General features: G+C 45.7%; 1 protein-coding gene and 5 non-coding genes across 6 annotated transcripts; all 6 read right to left on the bottom strand.

The window, feature by feature from the left end:
* Window positions 1-673: 673 nt before the first annotated feature.
* On the bottom strand, window positions 674-4,971 carry LOC142818010 (uncharacterized). The gene has a single exon (XM_075896158.1). It carries the CDS (start codon window positions 4,863-4,865, stop codon window positions 3,582-3,584), a length of 1,284 nt encoding a protein of 427 aa, XP_075752273.1. The 5' UTR covers window positions 4,866-4,971; the 3' UTR covers window positions 674-3,581.
* Window positions 4,972-6,550: 1,579 nt separating this feature from the next.
* On the bottom strand, window positions 6,551-6,622 carry TRNAW-CCA (transfer RNA tryptophan (anticodon CCA)). The gene has a single exon. It is a non-coding gene; the product is annotated as a tRNA-Trp (tRNA).
* A 1,840-nt stretch (window positions 6,623-8,462) lies between these two features.
* TRNAW-CCA (transfer RNA tryptophan (anticodon CCA)) lies at window positions 8,463-8,534 on the bottom strand. Its single transcript has one exon. It is a non-coding gene; the product is annotated as a tRNA-Trp (tRNA).
* Window positions 8,535-14,176: 5,642 nt separating this feature from the next.
* On the bottom strand, window positions 14,177-14,248 carry TRNAW-CCA (transfer RNA tryptophan (anticodon CCA)). The gene has a single exon. It is a non-coding gene; the product is annotated as a tRNA-Trp (tRNA).
* Window positions 14,249-14,604: 356 nt separating this feature from the next.
* Window positions 14,605-14,676, bottom strand: TRNAW-CCA (transfer RNA tryptophan (anticodon CCA)). Its single transcript has one exon. It is a non-coding gene; the product is annotated as a tRNA-Trp (tRNA).
* A 355-nt stretch (window positions 14,677-15,031) lies between these two features.
* TRNAW-CCA (transfer RNA tryptophan (anticodon CCA)) lies at window positions 15,032-15,103 on the bottom strand. Its single transcript has one exon. It is a non-coding gene; the product is annotated as a tRNA-Trp (tRNA).
* Between the last annotated feature and the right edge of the window lie 235 nt (window positions 15,104-15,338).

A 15,338-nucleotide genomic window follows, 5' to 3' on the forward strand; every position in this document is an offset into this window, starting at 1 on the left:
TTTATTGCCTGTTTACATACAACATTCACAAACATATATACATCAAACAAAGTAGAAACATGAAACAAAAAAAGAGGTAAAAAGCATCTTATTTAACAGGCTTTTTAAAATTCCTTCATCTGTAGAAGGCTTTCTACTTGATGAAGCCATTCGGGCATTTCTTGTTGAACCTTTTGTGCTTCCACGAACGAAGAGACAGATTGAAAGAAATATTGCCTGACCGGACGTGCATTAACATCAGCATGGCGCACCGCCATTCTAGATTGCCATATACCGTGCAGGCCCAGTAACATAACTAGGTCGAAAGGTATTCCTTCTTCATTTGATACTGGTAGAAATCTGATGCCATAGGCATCGAGAGGCAGATCCTTTTTCAAAGTACTTTGGAGAACATCCCAGAAAAAGACTGCATCCCAGCAGTCGAGGAAAACATGTTCAATTGTTTCCGGCTTTTTGAAGAGAAGGCAATCAACACCCCAAGGAACGAATAAGCCTTTTTCTTGCATCCATGTTTTCACGGGCAAGGTCCCAGTGTGCAACTTAAAGAAAAAGGATTTCGCTCCAGGTGTTACCTCCATTTTTTTAACACGGCTTAAGACATTTTGGCCTGGGCCTACACAGTATAATTCTCTATATAGGGGAACAGGAAGAACTGTTTCTACTAAATCTTTGTATAACTTTTTACGCGAAACCGTACTGAGGTATTCCAATGAAAAACGCGTTTTTAGAAAAAGACATTAATCAACAACTTCTTTTAAGAAACCTCTAACACTTGCTTTAATGTGAACAGATGCTACCACAAATTCTGGCAACCGTCTTCCAAGCCTAAGCTGTATAACAGTACGTATGAATGGGTCTCGATTATTTCGGAAAAACATAAACCGATTAACTAACTGACGAAGGTACAAATGACACAGACCAAGTCCTCCAGAGCGAACCCGTCTGAATAAGTTAGTTCTACTTGTTCACTCCCAAGAAGAACCCCACAAGAAATTAGCAAATATTCGATGAAGCTTCTGTAGATTGACACGTGAACAATGCATTACCTGAAGGACATACCAGAGCTTATTGACTAAAAATACGTTACAAAATGTCGCTCTGGCGAAAATTGATAGCTGGAAACCATTGAGTTTTTCAGCTTTTTCTCGTAGCTCCACGGCCTGACGCCGCCAGTACGGTTCACTGTCACAATAATATTCTAATGGCACACCTAGGTATCGTACCGGAGTAGTAGTCCTTGAAATACCAGCCACAAATTGTGGAGTCACAGGCCATTCGCCGTGCCAGTAACCCAGGCACTTGCTCCAGTTTACCAAACTACCACTTGCATTACAATAAAGGTTCACAATTTTTATGGTTTCAGCGATACTATCATAATCTTTACAAAACACAGCTATATCATCTGCGTATGCCAGTACCCATACTTCAGATTCTTGTAGTTTGTACCCCACTATTTTATTGCTTTTCATGACTTTTTGGCAAAATGACTCTATATAAATTGAAAATAGGAGGGAAGACAAAGGGCAGCCTTGTCGTACAGAACGTCTGACATTAATTCGTTTCCCAAGAACTTTGTTGATGATTAGCCGAGTTTTACATCCAGTATATGCCATTCGAACTGTATCTCGAATTACTTTGCCAACATTGACATAGTCTAACAAAAGAAAAAGAATTTCGTGCGGTACTCGGTCAAATGCTTTTTCTAAATCTATCTGGATCATCGCGATGTGATCATTTGTGGCATCGCAGCACTCCAATACACTTCGTGCTTTGTGAATGTTTGTGAATATAGTGCGCCGTTTGATCCCACATGTCTGGTGGTCGCCTACAATGTTATTAATAACTGTCTGCAGTCTCCTTGCTAGCACTTTCATCAAAATCTTGTAGTCGATATTTGAGAGACTAATTGGCCTGTACGATTTCACTTCACGTAATTTAACTGCGTCCTCAGTTTTTGGTATTAAAATAGTATGAGATAGCAGAAAAGAATGTGGCAAAGTCTTTATGTCTAAGGCTTCGTTAAAAACCACTGCCAGGATCGGTGCTAGTTCGTGTTTGAATTCCTTATAAAATGCGGCTGTTAAGCCATCAGGTCCTGGGGACTTTCCCAAATGGAGGGCAATGATTGCTTTTGTCACTTCCGGTTCAGAAACAGGACATTCTAGGCTGTCTTTCCTGCAGTCCTCAACCTTTGGCATTAATTTTAAAAATTCATTTTTGAATTCATCTACATTTACTTTACATTTATCAAATAAAGTGCTGTAGTACTCGTTGAAAGCATCCTCTATATATCTTTGTTCACTTGTAACGTTACCCATGTATTCAATCTGATGTATAACATTCCGCTGAGCTTTTCGTTTTTCGAGACCAAGCATTCTTTTGGTCGGTTTCTCTCCTACGGTCATTTTCTCTGCCTTTGCCCTTATTTGTGCGCCACGATACTTCTCCTCATCAATTCGTTCCAATTTGGACTTTATGACCTTATATCATTTGTGAATAAGCCTGGCGTTTTGCTGTCCTCTGCTAGCAGTTCTTTGAGATTTAAACGTAGGGTTCTTTCTTCTTCACTCTTTCCGTGTTTTATTACACATGAGCGTTCTATAGCTATCAACTTTATATTCTGTTTAAATTGTTCCCACTTCACTCCGTATTTTTGGTCTCCACTATCTATGTTTAACAACGCCTCTCGAACACTGTCCATAAATTTTTGATCTTCCAAAAGATTAGAATTCAGCTTCCACGTGTCCCAGTTAAATACTGGTCTACGTCTATTCTTTTTACCTATTACAAATGATACTAAGCAATGATCACTAAATCAAATAGGGAGGACATTGTACTCACTGATAATCGAAATTAAATCCAGTGATACGTAGGCCCTATCTAGGCGCGCATGACTGGAGCCTTGGAAATGCGTATACAGTGTTGGTCCTTTACCAATACACTCTGGAACATCCTCAAGGTCTAAGTCAGAAATTAGATTCGTTAACGCGACTGCGCTTGAGTCGTTGAAATCGGATGTACTTGTTTTATCATCGGCACTGATCACACAATTAAAATCTCCCATAAGGATGACTATGCGATCGCATTCACAATAAGTATGAATTTCGTCGAATGTTACACACCGTTCATCAACTTTAAGAGGTGCATATAAACAAATCACTCGCCAATTAAGAGAAAAGATGGTCAAATCACATACAACAAACCTTCCGGATGAGTCAGACGTGACTTTTTGAACACTGGCACCTAAACTATTCCGCACAAAGATCACACACCCTGCTGACCTACCAACTGCATGACAGACGCTGGCGGTGTAGCGTCCCGTGAAACGTTGCAGTAGGCTCTCGGTGGCGTCCACGCTCTCCACTTTGGTTTCCTGAACTGCAATAATGTCCAGGTCTTGGTCCATGGCTAGTCTGTAGAGCTGAGTCTGTTTCTTCCTGGAAGCCAGTCCTCGTATATTGAGCGTCGCTGCTTTCACGAACCCGCTCAGTGACGTGATCGGTGAGCGGGTCCAAGCTGAGAGCCCTGCACGTTCACTTATTGGGCTCTCGTCGTCCAGGGCGGATCCATGTTGTTCACCTTTAGTTTGAGCGGCCATCGTCGCGTTTGAGTGACGACGACCGTTGGCGGGCAGCGTTTCGTTTCTTGCCTCCACTGACCACCTTCCACTGCATTCCCGACTTTACTTGCGTTTCGTCTACTTGAGCACCGTCGTCTGAATCGCGACGGCGTTTTGCAGACGCCGACTCTAATTCCATGTTTAAGGTATCCAGATCACTAGGCAAATCTTCATTTTCGTGTGTTTTGTTCGCCAAAGAGTGCTGTGAAGCCGAGTTTAGAGGAGTCGAAGCAGCGTTGGCCTGGGACGCCGGCGTTTCAGGGCGCGTTGCTTGCAGCTGCGACGCGGCGTGCATCGCAGACGCAGGACGCGTCTCTTCGCTAGTCGTTGGGGCCGCTTGACTTCCCATCTTCCGTTCGGCGTTCGTGTCCGGGGCTGAAGAAACTTGCTTGCTTTTCCCCAGCACCGGCGTGTCGTCCGATGTCGTCTGCTTCTGTGGTATCGCAGGCAAAGACGCTTGTTCAGATTCCTCCTCATCCATGAGAAGTTCACTCTGTTGAGTCTCTGGTCGTCGCCCTGCAGCTCGTGCGTATGAATGGTTACACTCATCCTGCTCGTGACCGAAAGAGTGGCATTCGCTGCACCTTGGGACCTTACAATCGCGTCGCATATGCCCCGTGCTTCGGCACCGCAAGCACAAAGGCGGTCTTCCCGGCACCACGACCAGTGCCGTACTGCTGCCAATACGCACCTGATGGGGCAGTTGATCCACAGAAACGCCATCTCGTAGTTGCATGCGTATTACACGAGTGGTCGATTCAACTCCTTCAAAATCCTCGACTCTCCATCGGTCATCGGTCACCTCCTTGACGTCGCCGTATTCATAGAAGGCACGTCGAATAGCGTCTTTTGTAACATCGAACGCTAGCCAGTGCAATTTCATTTTAACTTCTTGCCGCGTCGGGTCAATGACGAGACATACCCGGTCTTTAACTTTGATAACGCCTGCGTCTGTCAGCGCTTTCTTTGCTTCCACGGTCTTCATGTTCAATAGCCACACGTGCGACATCTGATATGCTCCGATGCCACTTACTTGCTGTATGACGCCTAAATCTTTGAGAGGTTTCCTGAAGTCGTCGATGCGGTACGGTCGGCCGCTGACGTCGCAGTGTAGAGCTACTGCTCGGCGCATCGCTTCACCTGATGGCAACGAAGGCAGAATAATCCTGTAGTCCTTTGGAACGAGGGGAGACGCTGTACCGCGGCCGGCGTCGGCCGCTGTCGCTGCTCGGGATGAGCTTTCCATCCTGCGTCCGCACGCGTCGGTGACCAGAAGCAGAATGGTTGCGCCACCGAGTCCGTTTGAGTAGCCATTCAAACACACGCGGTAGCATGTTTTGCACGACCTTCAGTCGAGGAAGCACTGGTAAAGAGACAAGTCATTGTAGACAGACAAATAAGTAGATAGACAGATAGTGGAAAATAATAGAAGAAAGAATTTCACCAAGACGTGATTCGAACACGCAACCTTCTGATCTGGAGTCTGACGCGCTACCGTTGCGCCTTAGAGTCCGCTTAGGGTAGCCGTTCGCACACACGTGTTAGCATGTTTTGCTTGGCCTGCTGTCGATGAAGCACAGGTAAAGAGACAAGTCATTGTAGACAGACAAAAGAGTAGATCGACAGATAGATGAAAATAATAAAAAAAGGGAATTTGACTTAGACGTGATTCGAACACTTAACCTTCTGATCTGGAGTCAGACGTGCTACTGTGTCGCGACCGAGTCCACTTAGCGCAGCCGTTCGCACACACGCGGTAGCATGTTTTGCTCGACCTTCTGTCGATGAAGCACAGGTAAAGAGACAAGTCATTGTAGAATGACGAATAAGTAGATAGACAGATAAAAATAACCAAAAAGAGAATTTGACCTGCACATGGTTCGAACACGCCACCTTCTGATCTGGAGTCAGACGTGCTAAAGTTGCACCACCGAGTCCACTTAAGGTAGCCGTTCGCACACACGCGGTAGCATGCTTTGCTCGGCCTTCTGTCGATGAAACACAGGAAAAGAGACAAGTCATTGTAGACAGACAAATAAGTAGATAGACAGATAGATGAAAATAATAAAAAAGGGAATTTGACACGAACGTGATTCGAGCACACAACCTTCTGATCTGGAGTCAGACGCGCTACCTTTGTGCCACCGAGTCCGTTTGAGTAGCTATTCACACACACGCGGTAGCATGTTTTGCACGGCCTTCAGTCGAGGAAGCACAGGTAAACAGACAAGTCATTGTAGACAGACAAATAAGTAGATAGACAGATAGTGGAAAATAATTTAAAAAGAAATTAACACGGACGTGATTCGAACACGCGAACTTCTGATCTGGAGTCAGACGTGCTACTGTGTCGCCACCGAGTCCACTTAGCGCAGCCGTTCGCACACACGCGGTAGCATGTTTTGCTCGACCTTCTGTCGATGAAGCACAGGTAAAGAGACAAGTCATTGTAGAATGAAGAATAAGTCGATAGACAGATAAAAATAACAAAAAAAAGAATTTGACCCGCACATGGTTCGAACACGCTACCTTCTGATCTGGAGTCAGACGTGCTAAAGTTGCACCACCGAGTCCGCTTATAGGGTTGCCCTTCGCACACACGCGGTAGCATGTTTTACTCGGTCTTCTGTCGATGAAGCACAGGTGAAGAGACAAGTCATTGTAGACAGACAAATAAGTAGATAGACAGATAGTGGAAAATAATAAAAGAAAGAATTTCACCCAGACGTGATTCGAACACGCAACCTTCTGATCTGGAGTCTGACGCGCTACCGTTGCGCCTCAGAGTCCGCTTAACGTAGCCGTTCGCACACACGTGTTAGCATGTTTTGCTTGGCTTGCTGTCGATGAAGCACAGGTAAAGAGACAAGTCATTGTAGACAGACAAAAGAGTATATAGACAGATAGCTGAAAATAATAAAAAAGAGAATTTGACTTGGACGTGATTCGAACACTTAACCTTCTGATCTGGAGTCAGACGCGCTACCGTTGCGCCACCGAGTCCGCTTAGGGTAGCCGTTCGCACACACGCGGTAGCATGTTTTGCTCGGCCTTCGGTCGATGAAGCACAGGTAAAGAGACAAGTCATTGTAGACAGGCAAATAGGTAGATAGACAGATAGATGAAAATAATTAAAAAAGAAATTAACACGGATGTGATTCGAACACGCGAACTTCTGATCTGGAGTCAGACGTGCTACTGTGTCGCCACCGAGTCCACTTAGCGCAGCCGTTCGCACACACGCGTTAGCATGTTTTGCTCGACCTTCTGTCGATGAAGCACAGGTAAAGAGACAAGTCATTGTAGAATGACGAATAAGTAGATAGACAGATAAAAATAACAAAAAAGAGAATTTGACCCGCACATGGTTCGAACACGCAACCTTCATATCTGGAGTCAGACGCGCTACCGATGCGCCACCGAGTCCGCTTAGGGTAGCCGTTCGCACACACGCGGTAGCATGTTTTGCTCGGCCTTCTATCGATGAAGCACAGCTTTAAAGACAAGTCATTGTAGACCGACAGATAGATAGATAGTCATATAGATGAAAATAATAAAAAAAGAAATTAACACGGACGTGATTCGAACACGCGAACTTCTGATCTGGAGTCAGACGTGCTACTGTGTCGCCACCGAGTCCACTTAGCGCAGCCGTTCACACACACGCGGTAGCATGTTTTGCTCGGCCTTCTGTCGATGAAGCACAGGTAAAGAGACAAGTCATTGTAGAATGACGAATAAGTAGATAGACAGATAAAAATAACAAAAAAGAGAATTTGACCAGCACATGGTTCGAACACGCAACCTTCTGATCTGGGGTATGACGCGCTAAAGTTGCGCCACCGAGTCCACTTAGGGTAGCCGTTCGCACACACGCGGTAGCATGGTTTGCTCGGCCTTCTGTCGATGAAGCACAGGCAAAGAGACAAGTCATTGTAGACAGACAAATAAGTAGATAGACAGATAGTTGAAAATAATAAGAAAGAAGATTTGACCCAGACGCGATTCGAACACGCAACCTTCAGATCTGGAGTCAGACGCGCTATCGTTGGGCCACCGAGTCCGCTTCGGGTAGCCGTTCGCACAAACGTGGTAGCATGTTTTGCTCGGCCTTCTGTCGATGAATCCTAAGTAAAAGGACAAGTCATTGTAGACAGACAAATAAGTAGATATCCAGATAGATAAATATAATAAAAAGAGAATGTGACCCAAACGTTATTCAAACACACAACCTTCTGATCTGGAGTCAGACGTGGTACCGTTGCGCCACCAAGTCCGCTTATAGGGTTGCCCTTCGCACACACGCGGTAGACTGTTTCCTCGGCCTTCTGTCGATGAAGCACAGGTAAAGAGACAAGTCATTGTAGACAGACAAAAGAGTAGATCGACAGATAGATGAAAATAATAAAAAAGGGAATTTGACTTAGACGTGATTCGAACACTTAACTTTCTGATCTGGAGTCAGACGTGCTACTGTGTCGCCACCGAGTGCACTTAGCGCAGCCGTTCGCACACACGCGGTAGCATGTTTTGCTCGACCTTCTGTTTATGAAGCACAGGTAAAGAGACAAGTCATTGTAGAATGACGAACAAGTAGATAGACAGATAAAAATAACCAAAAAGAGAATTTGACCCGCACATGGTTCGAACACGCCACCTTCTGTTCTGGAGTCAGACGTGCTAAAGTTGCACCACCGAGTCCACTTAAGGTAGCCGTTCGCACACACGCGGTAGCATGCTTTGCTCGGCCTTCTGTCGATGACACACAGGTAAAGAGACAAGTCATTGTAGACAGACAAATAAGTAGATAGACAGATAGATGAAAATAATAAAAAAGAGAATTTGACCCGAACGTGATTCGAACACGCATCCTTCTGATCTGGAGTCAGACGCGCTACCTTTGGGCCACCGAGTCTTTTTTTTTCTTTATTTCCGGTAAACTTCACATGCGGGTTGCTACGCTTAATATATTACAATTCACATTGAGCAATACAAAAAACTGGAAAATAACTAAGCCCGTCAAGCATTGCTATAACACATCACGTTCTAGAATTCCTTCATGATCAGTAGGGCTTCTACCCTTTCTACCCATAAAGGTACACATTCATCTGTTCTTACTACCTCGAGAAATCTTGAGATGCTTTCTTTAAAATACTCTCTTGCTGGTCTTCTGTCTGGGTCACAATGAAATCCAGCCATTCTAGAGCGCCATATACTATGCGAGGCAGTCATCATAATAAAATCGAAAGGTAATCCATCATCATTCTCTATATCCAAATACCTGATCCCATGAGGGTCTAACGGGAACTCTTTTTTGATTGTCCTTTGTAATACGTCCCATAAATAAACTCCTTCCCAACAGTGCAGAAAAACATGGTCAATAGTTTCCGGTTTCTTACAGATGAGACAGTGAGATCCCCAAGGCATATAAAACCCACGCTCCTCTAGGAAGGTTCTTACAGGAAGTGTTCCAGTGTGTAATTTGAAAAAGAACGTTTTCGCACTTGGAGCTGCTGGCATTTTTTTAACTCGTTTAAGTACATTCTGGCCCTTGCGTGCTGTATATAGCGCTCTGTACAATGGGATGGGGAGCATCGTGTCACATAAATCTTTGTACAGTTTTTTCTTTCCAACAGACCACAGGTAGTCAGTTGAAAACCGAACACACAAAAACCGCACGCTGGCCACAACTTCCTTCATGTATCCTTGCACAGCCCCTGTGGTAACATGAGTGCTCACAACAAACTCGGGCAACAGTCTACTTAGTCTTGTTTGACACACTGTTAGTAGGAAAGGGTCTCTTGTCTCACGAAAAAAGAAAAACCTATTTACTAACTGCTTGATAAACAGATGTCCTAGCCCAAGGCCTCCACACTTCACCCGTCTAAACAAATTCGTGCGACTGCACCTTTCCCAGTTAGAACCCCACACAAATACTGCAAACACCCGATGTAATTTTTGCACATTGACCCGGGAACAGTACAGCACTTGCATCACATACCACAGCTTTGACACAAAAAACCAGTTGCATGCAGTAGCCCTTGCAAACATGGACAGATAGGTTGCATTCCACCTATTCGCTTTCTCTTTAATTTCTTTCGTTTGCTGTGTCCAATATTCATCAGTACTTTTGTATTACTCAAGCGGTACTCCGAGATATTTAACTGGCGTTCTTGTCCATTTAATTGCTGCAAAAAATTCTGGTGTTGAAGGCCAATATCCACGCCAGAAGCCGAGGCATTTACCCCAGTTTATGTGGCTTCCTGTAACTTCGGCGAAAGATTTAGAAACTCTGATTGATTCTACAATACCGCCATAGGTAGTGCTACAAATCGCAACATCATCAGCGTATGCGAGTAGTTTGACCTCTGAAGATTGTACTCTAAACCCAATAATGATGTCATTCTGCAATATCGACTGACATAAAGTTTCAATATAGATGCAAAACAAAAGTGGACTAACAGGGCAACCTTGACGCACTGAGCGCTCGATTCTTATGGGGGGGCCCAATGTCTTGTTGATAATTAGTCTCATACTACCGTTCCGATATGCCATGGCTACTCCGTCAATAATTATCTTACCAACATTAATGTGCTTCAATACTGCAAACAAAAGAGCGTGGGAAACGCAATCAAACGCTTTCTCCAGATCCAGCTGAAGTATAGCCACACGAGCTTGACTGGTGTCAACACATTCGAGCACGGATCGCATTTTATGAACATTTGTAGCTATTGACCGCCCTTTGATTCCACACGTTTGGTGTGGACCAACGATATCTTTTATAACTGACTGAAGTCTAGCTGCCAAATGTTTCATTAATATTTTGTAGTCTACATTTGTCAGTGCGATTGACCTGTACGCTGTGACGTGCCTGAGCTTTTCAACCTCGTCTGTTTTCGGAATAAGAATGGTACGCGATTCACCAAAGGATGGTGGTAATTTCGTTTCCTGACATGCCTCATTAAATACGCCCGCAAGTATTGAAGACAATTCACTTTTAAAACATTTGTACCACTTGGCACAAAGACCATCTGGTCCTGGAGATTTCCCGGGATTTAACTTATCAATCGCCCGTTCAACTTCAGATGCAGATATAGATAATTCCAAAGCTTTTTTCACTTCCTCATTCACTTGCGGCATGCGTCCTAAATATTTGTCTTTAAATCTTTCTAGGTTTACCTGTCTACACGCAAAAAGGGATTCAAAATGACTTGAAAATACGGATAAAATGCTGTCCGTATCGGTTACTTCGTGACCGTCCCTCTCTATTTTTTCGATATGATTCCGTCGAGCGTTCGTTTTCTCCACGCCTAACGCTCTTTTGGTCGACGTCTCTCCAGCCGCTAATGCCTCAGCCCTAGCACGGACGAGAGCACCGCGGTAGCGTTCCTCGTCAAACAGAGCAAGTTTCTGCTTAATATTGCGTATGTCAATTTTATACTCTCCCGGTTGTTTGCACTCCAAGTCTATTAGTCTTTCCAAAGTCTTTCGGAGTTCTTTTTCTTTCTTTTTCCTTTCGTAACTCAATGCGCAAGAACGATCAATAGCTTTTATTTTTATTCGCTGCTTGAACTGTTCCCATTGTTCTGCAAGTTTAACTTCATCATCCATTTTTATTTCATTGATACAGTTCATTACCTGATCTAAGAAATACTCGTCATTGATCAAAGTGGAATTCATCTTCCACAGCTCCCATGATAAAGTTCCACCTTTTGTTTTCTCTCCCATATCACATTTAACTAAACAATGATCACTGAAGTGTATTGGGTAGACAGCATATGTCTTACAGTGGGCTATTAATTCAAGCGACACGTAAATGCGATCAAGACGCGCATGGCTATTCCCCTGAAAATGTGTGAAACGCACATCCCGCGTTCCCTCCATACAGCTGCCCACGTCTTCTAACTCGAATTCAGTAACTACGTCCGCTAGCGTCCTACTACTTTTATCGTAAATGGCGCATCCGTTTGCTCGATCTCGCCCATTGAGGACGCAGTTAAAATCACCCAGTAATACATATTTCCTTTCCAAAGTGAAGTGCTGCTTTAGGCTGGAAAAAAACATTGCTCGCTCCTCGCAAATGGTTGGTGCATAAATACACACTATACGCCACTGACATTCATTGAATACTAAATCACAGGAAACCAATCTACCAGACGGGCAAGAAAAGGTATCTTGCACTACCAGACCCGGTACCTTCTTAATGAACAAAACACAGCCTGCAGAAGTGCCTATTGCTTGAGTTACAATTGCGTAGTAACGCGTCGTGAACCTCAGCACCATGCCCCGGGCCTCCTCCTCACCGTCTACTTTTGTTTCTTGTACAGCTAGCACATCCAGATCATGATCCACAAGTAGCCTGTAGACTTGGCTCTGTTTCCGCTTGGCGGCGAGACCTCGAACATTTAACGTTGCCACTTTAAGTTTCGGTGCAACAGCCATGTCTACACAGTGAAGAAGTTAGCCCGGGGCATGGTGCTTACCTTCGGCGTCTAGCATAGAGCTAGACATCTTCGGAGCCTCCAGGTGGACCCGTGCCACTGGAGGACAAAGGTGGCCAGTGATTGTCCGATATCGGGTTGGGACGCAGCCTTGTGCTGCTGCGTCTGAACGAAGTCGCCTTCGCAGGTGGCCCCTCTTCTTGCTTTTCGCTGGACGCCTCACGCCGTCCTGCAGACTGCTCGCGGGGTCTTTTGCTTGGCGCCCCACCACTGATACTCTCGCACGACACTGAGTGTTCGGTTAATTCCACCGGCTCAGGCTCCTTCGATGAGGTGCTTGTGAAGCCTTCTTCGGCTTGGCCGGCTGGCTCTTGAGTAACCACCTCCCCAGATGCTATGTCTGCTTTGGCTGTTGGTTCATCACCACCAGTCGGTGTAACTGTACCTGTTGAAGGTTCAGGGTTCACCGCGTCGCCTGCGCCTTTTGCCGCGTCTTCAGCCTCGGTCACGTCCATCATCAACTCTGCTGTGTCGTCACCTTCGGCTGATCCGATAGCCGATGCGTACGTGCGCATGCACGCATCTTCGCTGTGGCCGAACCGCCGACAACGCGAGCATCGGGGTACCTTACACTCTCTTCTGACATGGCCGGTACCTTGGCAGCGCAGACACTGCATTGGCCGACCAGGTGCAACCACAAGTGCCAGTTCACCAGCCACCCTGATTTGATGGGGGAGATCTTCAACCTTCACGCCACTCTTGAGCTTAAGAAGCACAGTCCGTGTGGTTGAACCCTTGTCGCTGACACCCTGAACACGCCAATGCTCCCTTGTGACATGTACGACCTTCCCATAAGCCGCCAACGCCGTTCGCACGTCTTCATCGTTGACGCCGTACAGCAGCCAATGAAGACGCAGCCGCACCTGCTGATCCTGGGGTTTACGATGATGCAGCGTCGGCCCTTGACTTTCAACTCCTTCACATCCAGCAAGCGTTTCGTAGCGTCCGCGTTGTTCATGGTGACCGCCCAGACATGATTTATCTGGTAGGCCCCCAGTGCCAACACCTCCGGCAGCAGTCCTGTAGGTCCGAGCGCGTCTCGGAAATCTTCGACTCGATACGGTCTGCCGCGCACATCACCGTGTAAAAACACGGTGTTTTGCGCAACGCGTCCACTGGGCAGTGGTGGCAAAATAATCTCATATCCTGCGTCTTGGTCTTCGGTCATCCTGTTACCGCGGATAGTATGTGCCGCAAACGCCGCTCCTACGGAGCACATGATTCTTGCGTCCGACGCGCGTGAGTGCCGACGAAAGAATGTAGCGCCACCGAGTCCGCTTAGGGTAGCCGTTCGCACAAACGTGGTAGCATGTTTTGCTCGGCCTTCCGTCGATGAATCCCAAGTAAAGGGACAAGTCATTGTAGACAGACAAATAAGTAGATAGACTGATAGTGGAAAATAATTAAAAAAGAAATTAACACGGACGTGATTCGAACACGCGAACTTCTGATCTGGAGTCAGACGTGCTACTGTGTCGCCACCGAGTCCACTTAGTGCAGCCGTTCGCACACACGCGGTAGCATGTTTTGCTCGAACTTCTGTCGATGAAGCACAGGTAAAGAGACAAGTCATTGTAGAATGACGAATAAGTAGATAGACAGATAAAAATAACAAAAAAGAGAATTTGACCCGCACATGGTTCGAACACGCAACCTTCTGATCTGGAGTCAGACGTGCTAAAGTTGCACCACCGAGTCCGCTTATAGGGTTGCCCTTCGCACACACGCGGTAGCATGTTTTGCGCGGTCTTCTGTCGATAAAGCACAGGTAAAGAGACAAGTCATTGTAGACAGACAAATAGGTAGATAGACAGATAGATGAAATTAATAAAGAAGAGAACTTGACCCGGACGTGGTTCGAACACGCAACCTTCTAATCTGGAGTCTGACGCGCTACCGTTGCGCCTCAGAGTCCGCTTAAGGTAGCCGTTCGCACACACGTGTTAGCATGTTTTGCTTGGGTTGCTGTCGACGAAGCACAGGTAAAGAGACAAGTCATTGTAGACAGACAAAAGAGTATATAGACAGATAGCTGAAATTAATAAAAAAGAGAATTTGACTTGGACGTGATTCGAACACTTAACCTTCTGATCTGGAGTCAGACGCGCTACCGTTGCGCCACCGAGTCCGCTTAGGGCAGCCGTTCGCACACACGCGGTAGCATGTTTTACTCGGCCTTCGGTCGATGAAGCACAGGTAAAGAGACAAGTCATTGTAGACAGGCAAATAGGTAGATAGACAGATAGATGAAAATAATAAAGAAGAGAACTTGACCCGGACGTGGTTCGAACACGCAACCTTCTGATATGGAGTCAGATGTGCTGTCGTGTCGCCACCGAGTCCACTTAGTGTAGCCGTCTTCACACACGCGATAGCATGTTTTGATCGGCCTTGTGTCGATGAAGCACAGGTAAAGGGACAAGTCATTGTAGACAGACAAATAAGTAGATAGACAGATAGATGAAAATATTAAAAAAGAGAATTTGACCCGGACGTGATTTGAACACGCAACCTTCTGATCTGGAGTCAGACGCGCTACCGTTGCGCCACCGAGTCCGTTCAGGGTCGCCGTTCACACATACGCGGTAGCATGTTTTGCACGGCCTTCTGTCGACGAAGCAAAGGTAAAGGAACAAGTCATTCTAGAAGGACAATAAAGTAGATAAACAGATAGATGAAATTCATAAAAAGAAAATTTGACCCGGACGTGATTAGAAAACGCAACCATCTGATCTGGAGTCAGACGTGCTAAAGTTGCACCACCGAGTCCGCTTAAGGTAGCTGTTCGCACACACGCGGTAGCATGTTTTGCTCGGCCTTCTGTCGATGAAACACAGGTAAAGAGACAAGTCATTGTAGACAGACAAATAAGTAGATAGACAGATAGATGAAAATAATAAAAAAGAGAATTTGACCCAAACGTGATTCGAACACGCAACCTTCTGATCTGGAGTCAGACGCGCTACCGTTGCGCCACCGAGTCCGTTTCAGTAGCCATTCAAACACACGCGGTAGCATGTTTTGCACGGCCTTCAGTCGAGGAAGCACTGGTAAAGAGACAAGTCATTGTAGACAGACAAATAAGTAGATAGACAGATAGTGGAAAATAATAAAAGAAAGAATTTCACCCAGACGTGATTCGAACACGCAACCTTCTTATCTGGAGTCTGACGCGCTACCGTTGCGCCTTCGAGTCCGATTAGGGTAGCCGTTCGCAC

The sequence above is a fragment of the Rhipicephalus microplus genome, chromosome 5 (assembly GCF_043290135.1).
Source record: "Rhipicephalus microplus isolate Deutch F79 chromosome 5, USDA_Rmic, whole genome shotgun sequence".
Classification (NCBI taxonomy): Eukaryota; Metazoa; Arthropoda; class Arachnida; order Ixodida; family Ixodidae; genus Rhipicephalus; species Rhipicephalus microplus.

Excerpts from the sequence above, each read along its gene's own strand:
- LOC142818010 (XM_075896158.1), bottom strand. The coding sequence starts at position 4,865 with ATGGAAAGCTCATCCCGAGCAGCGACAGCGGCCGACGCCGGCCGCGGT.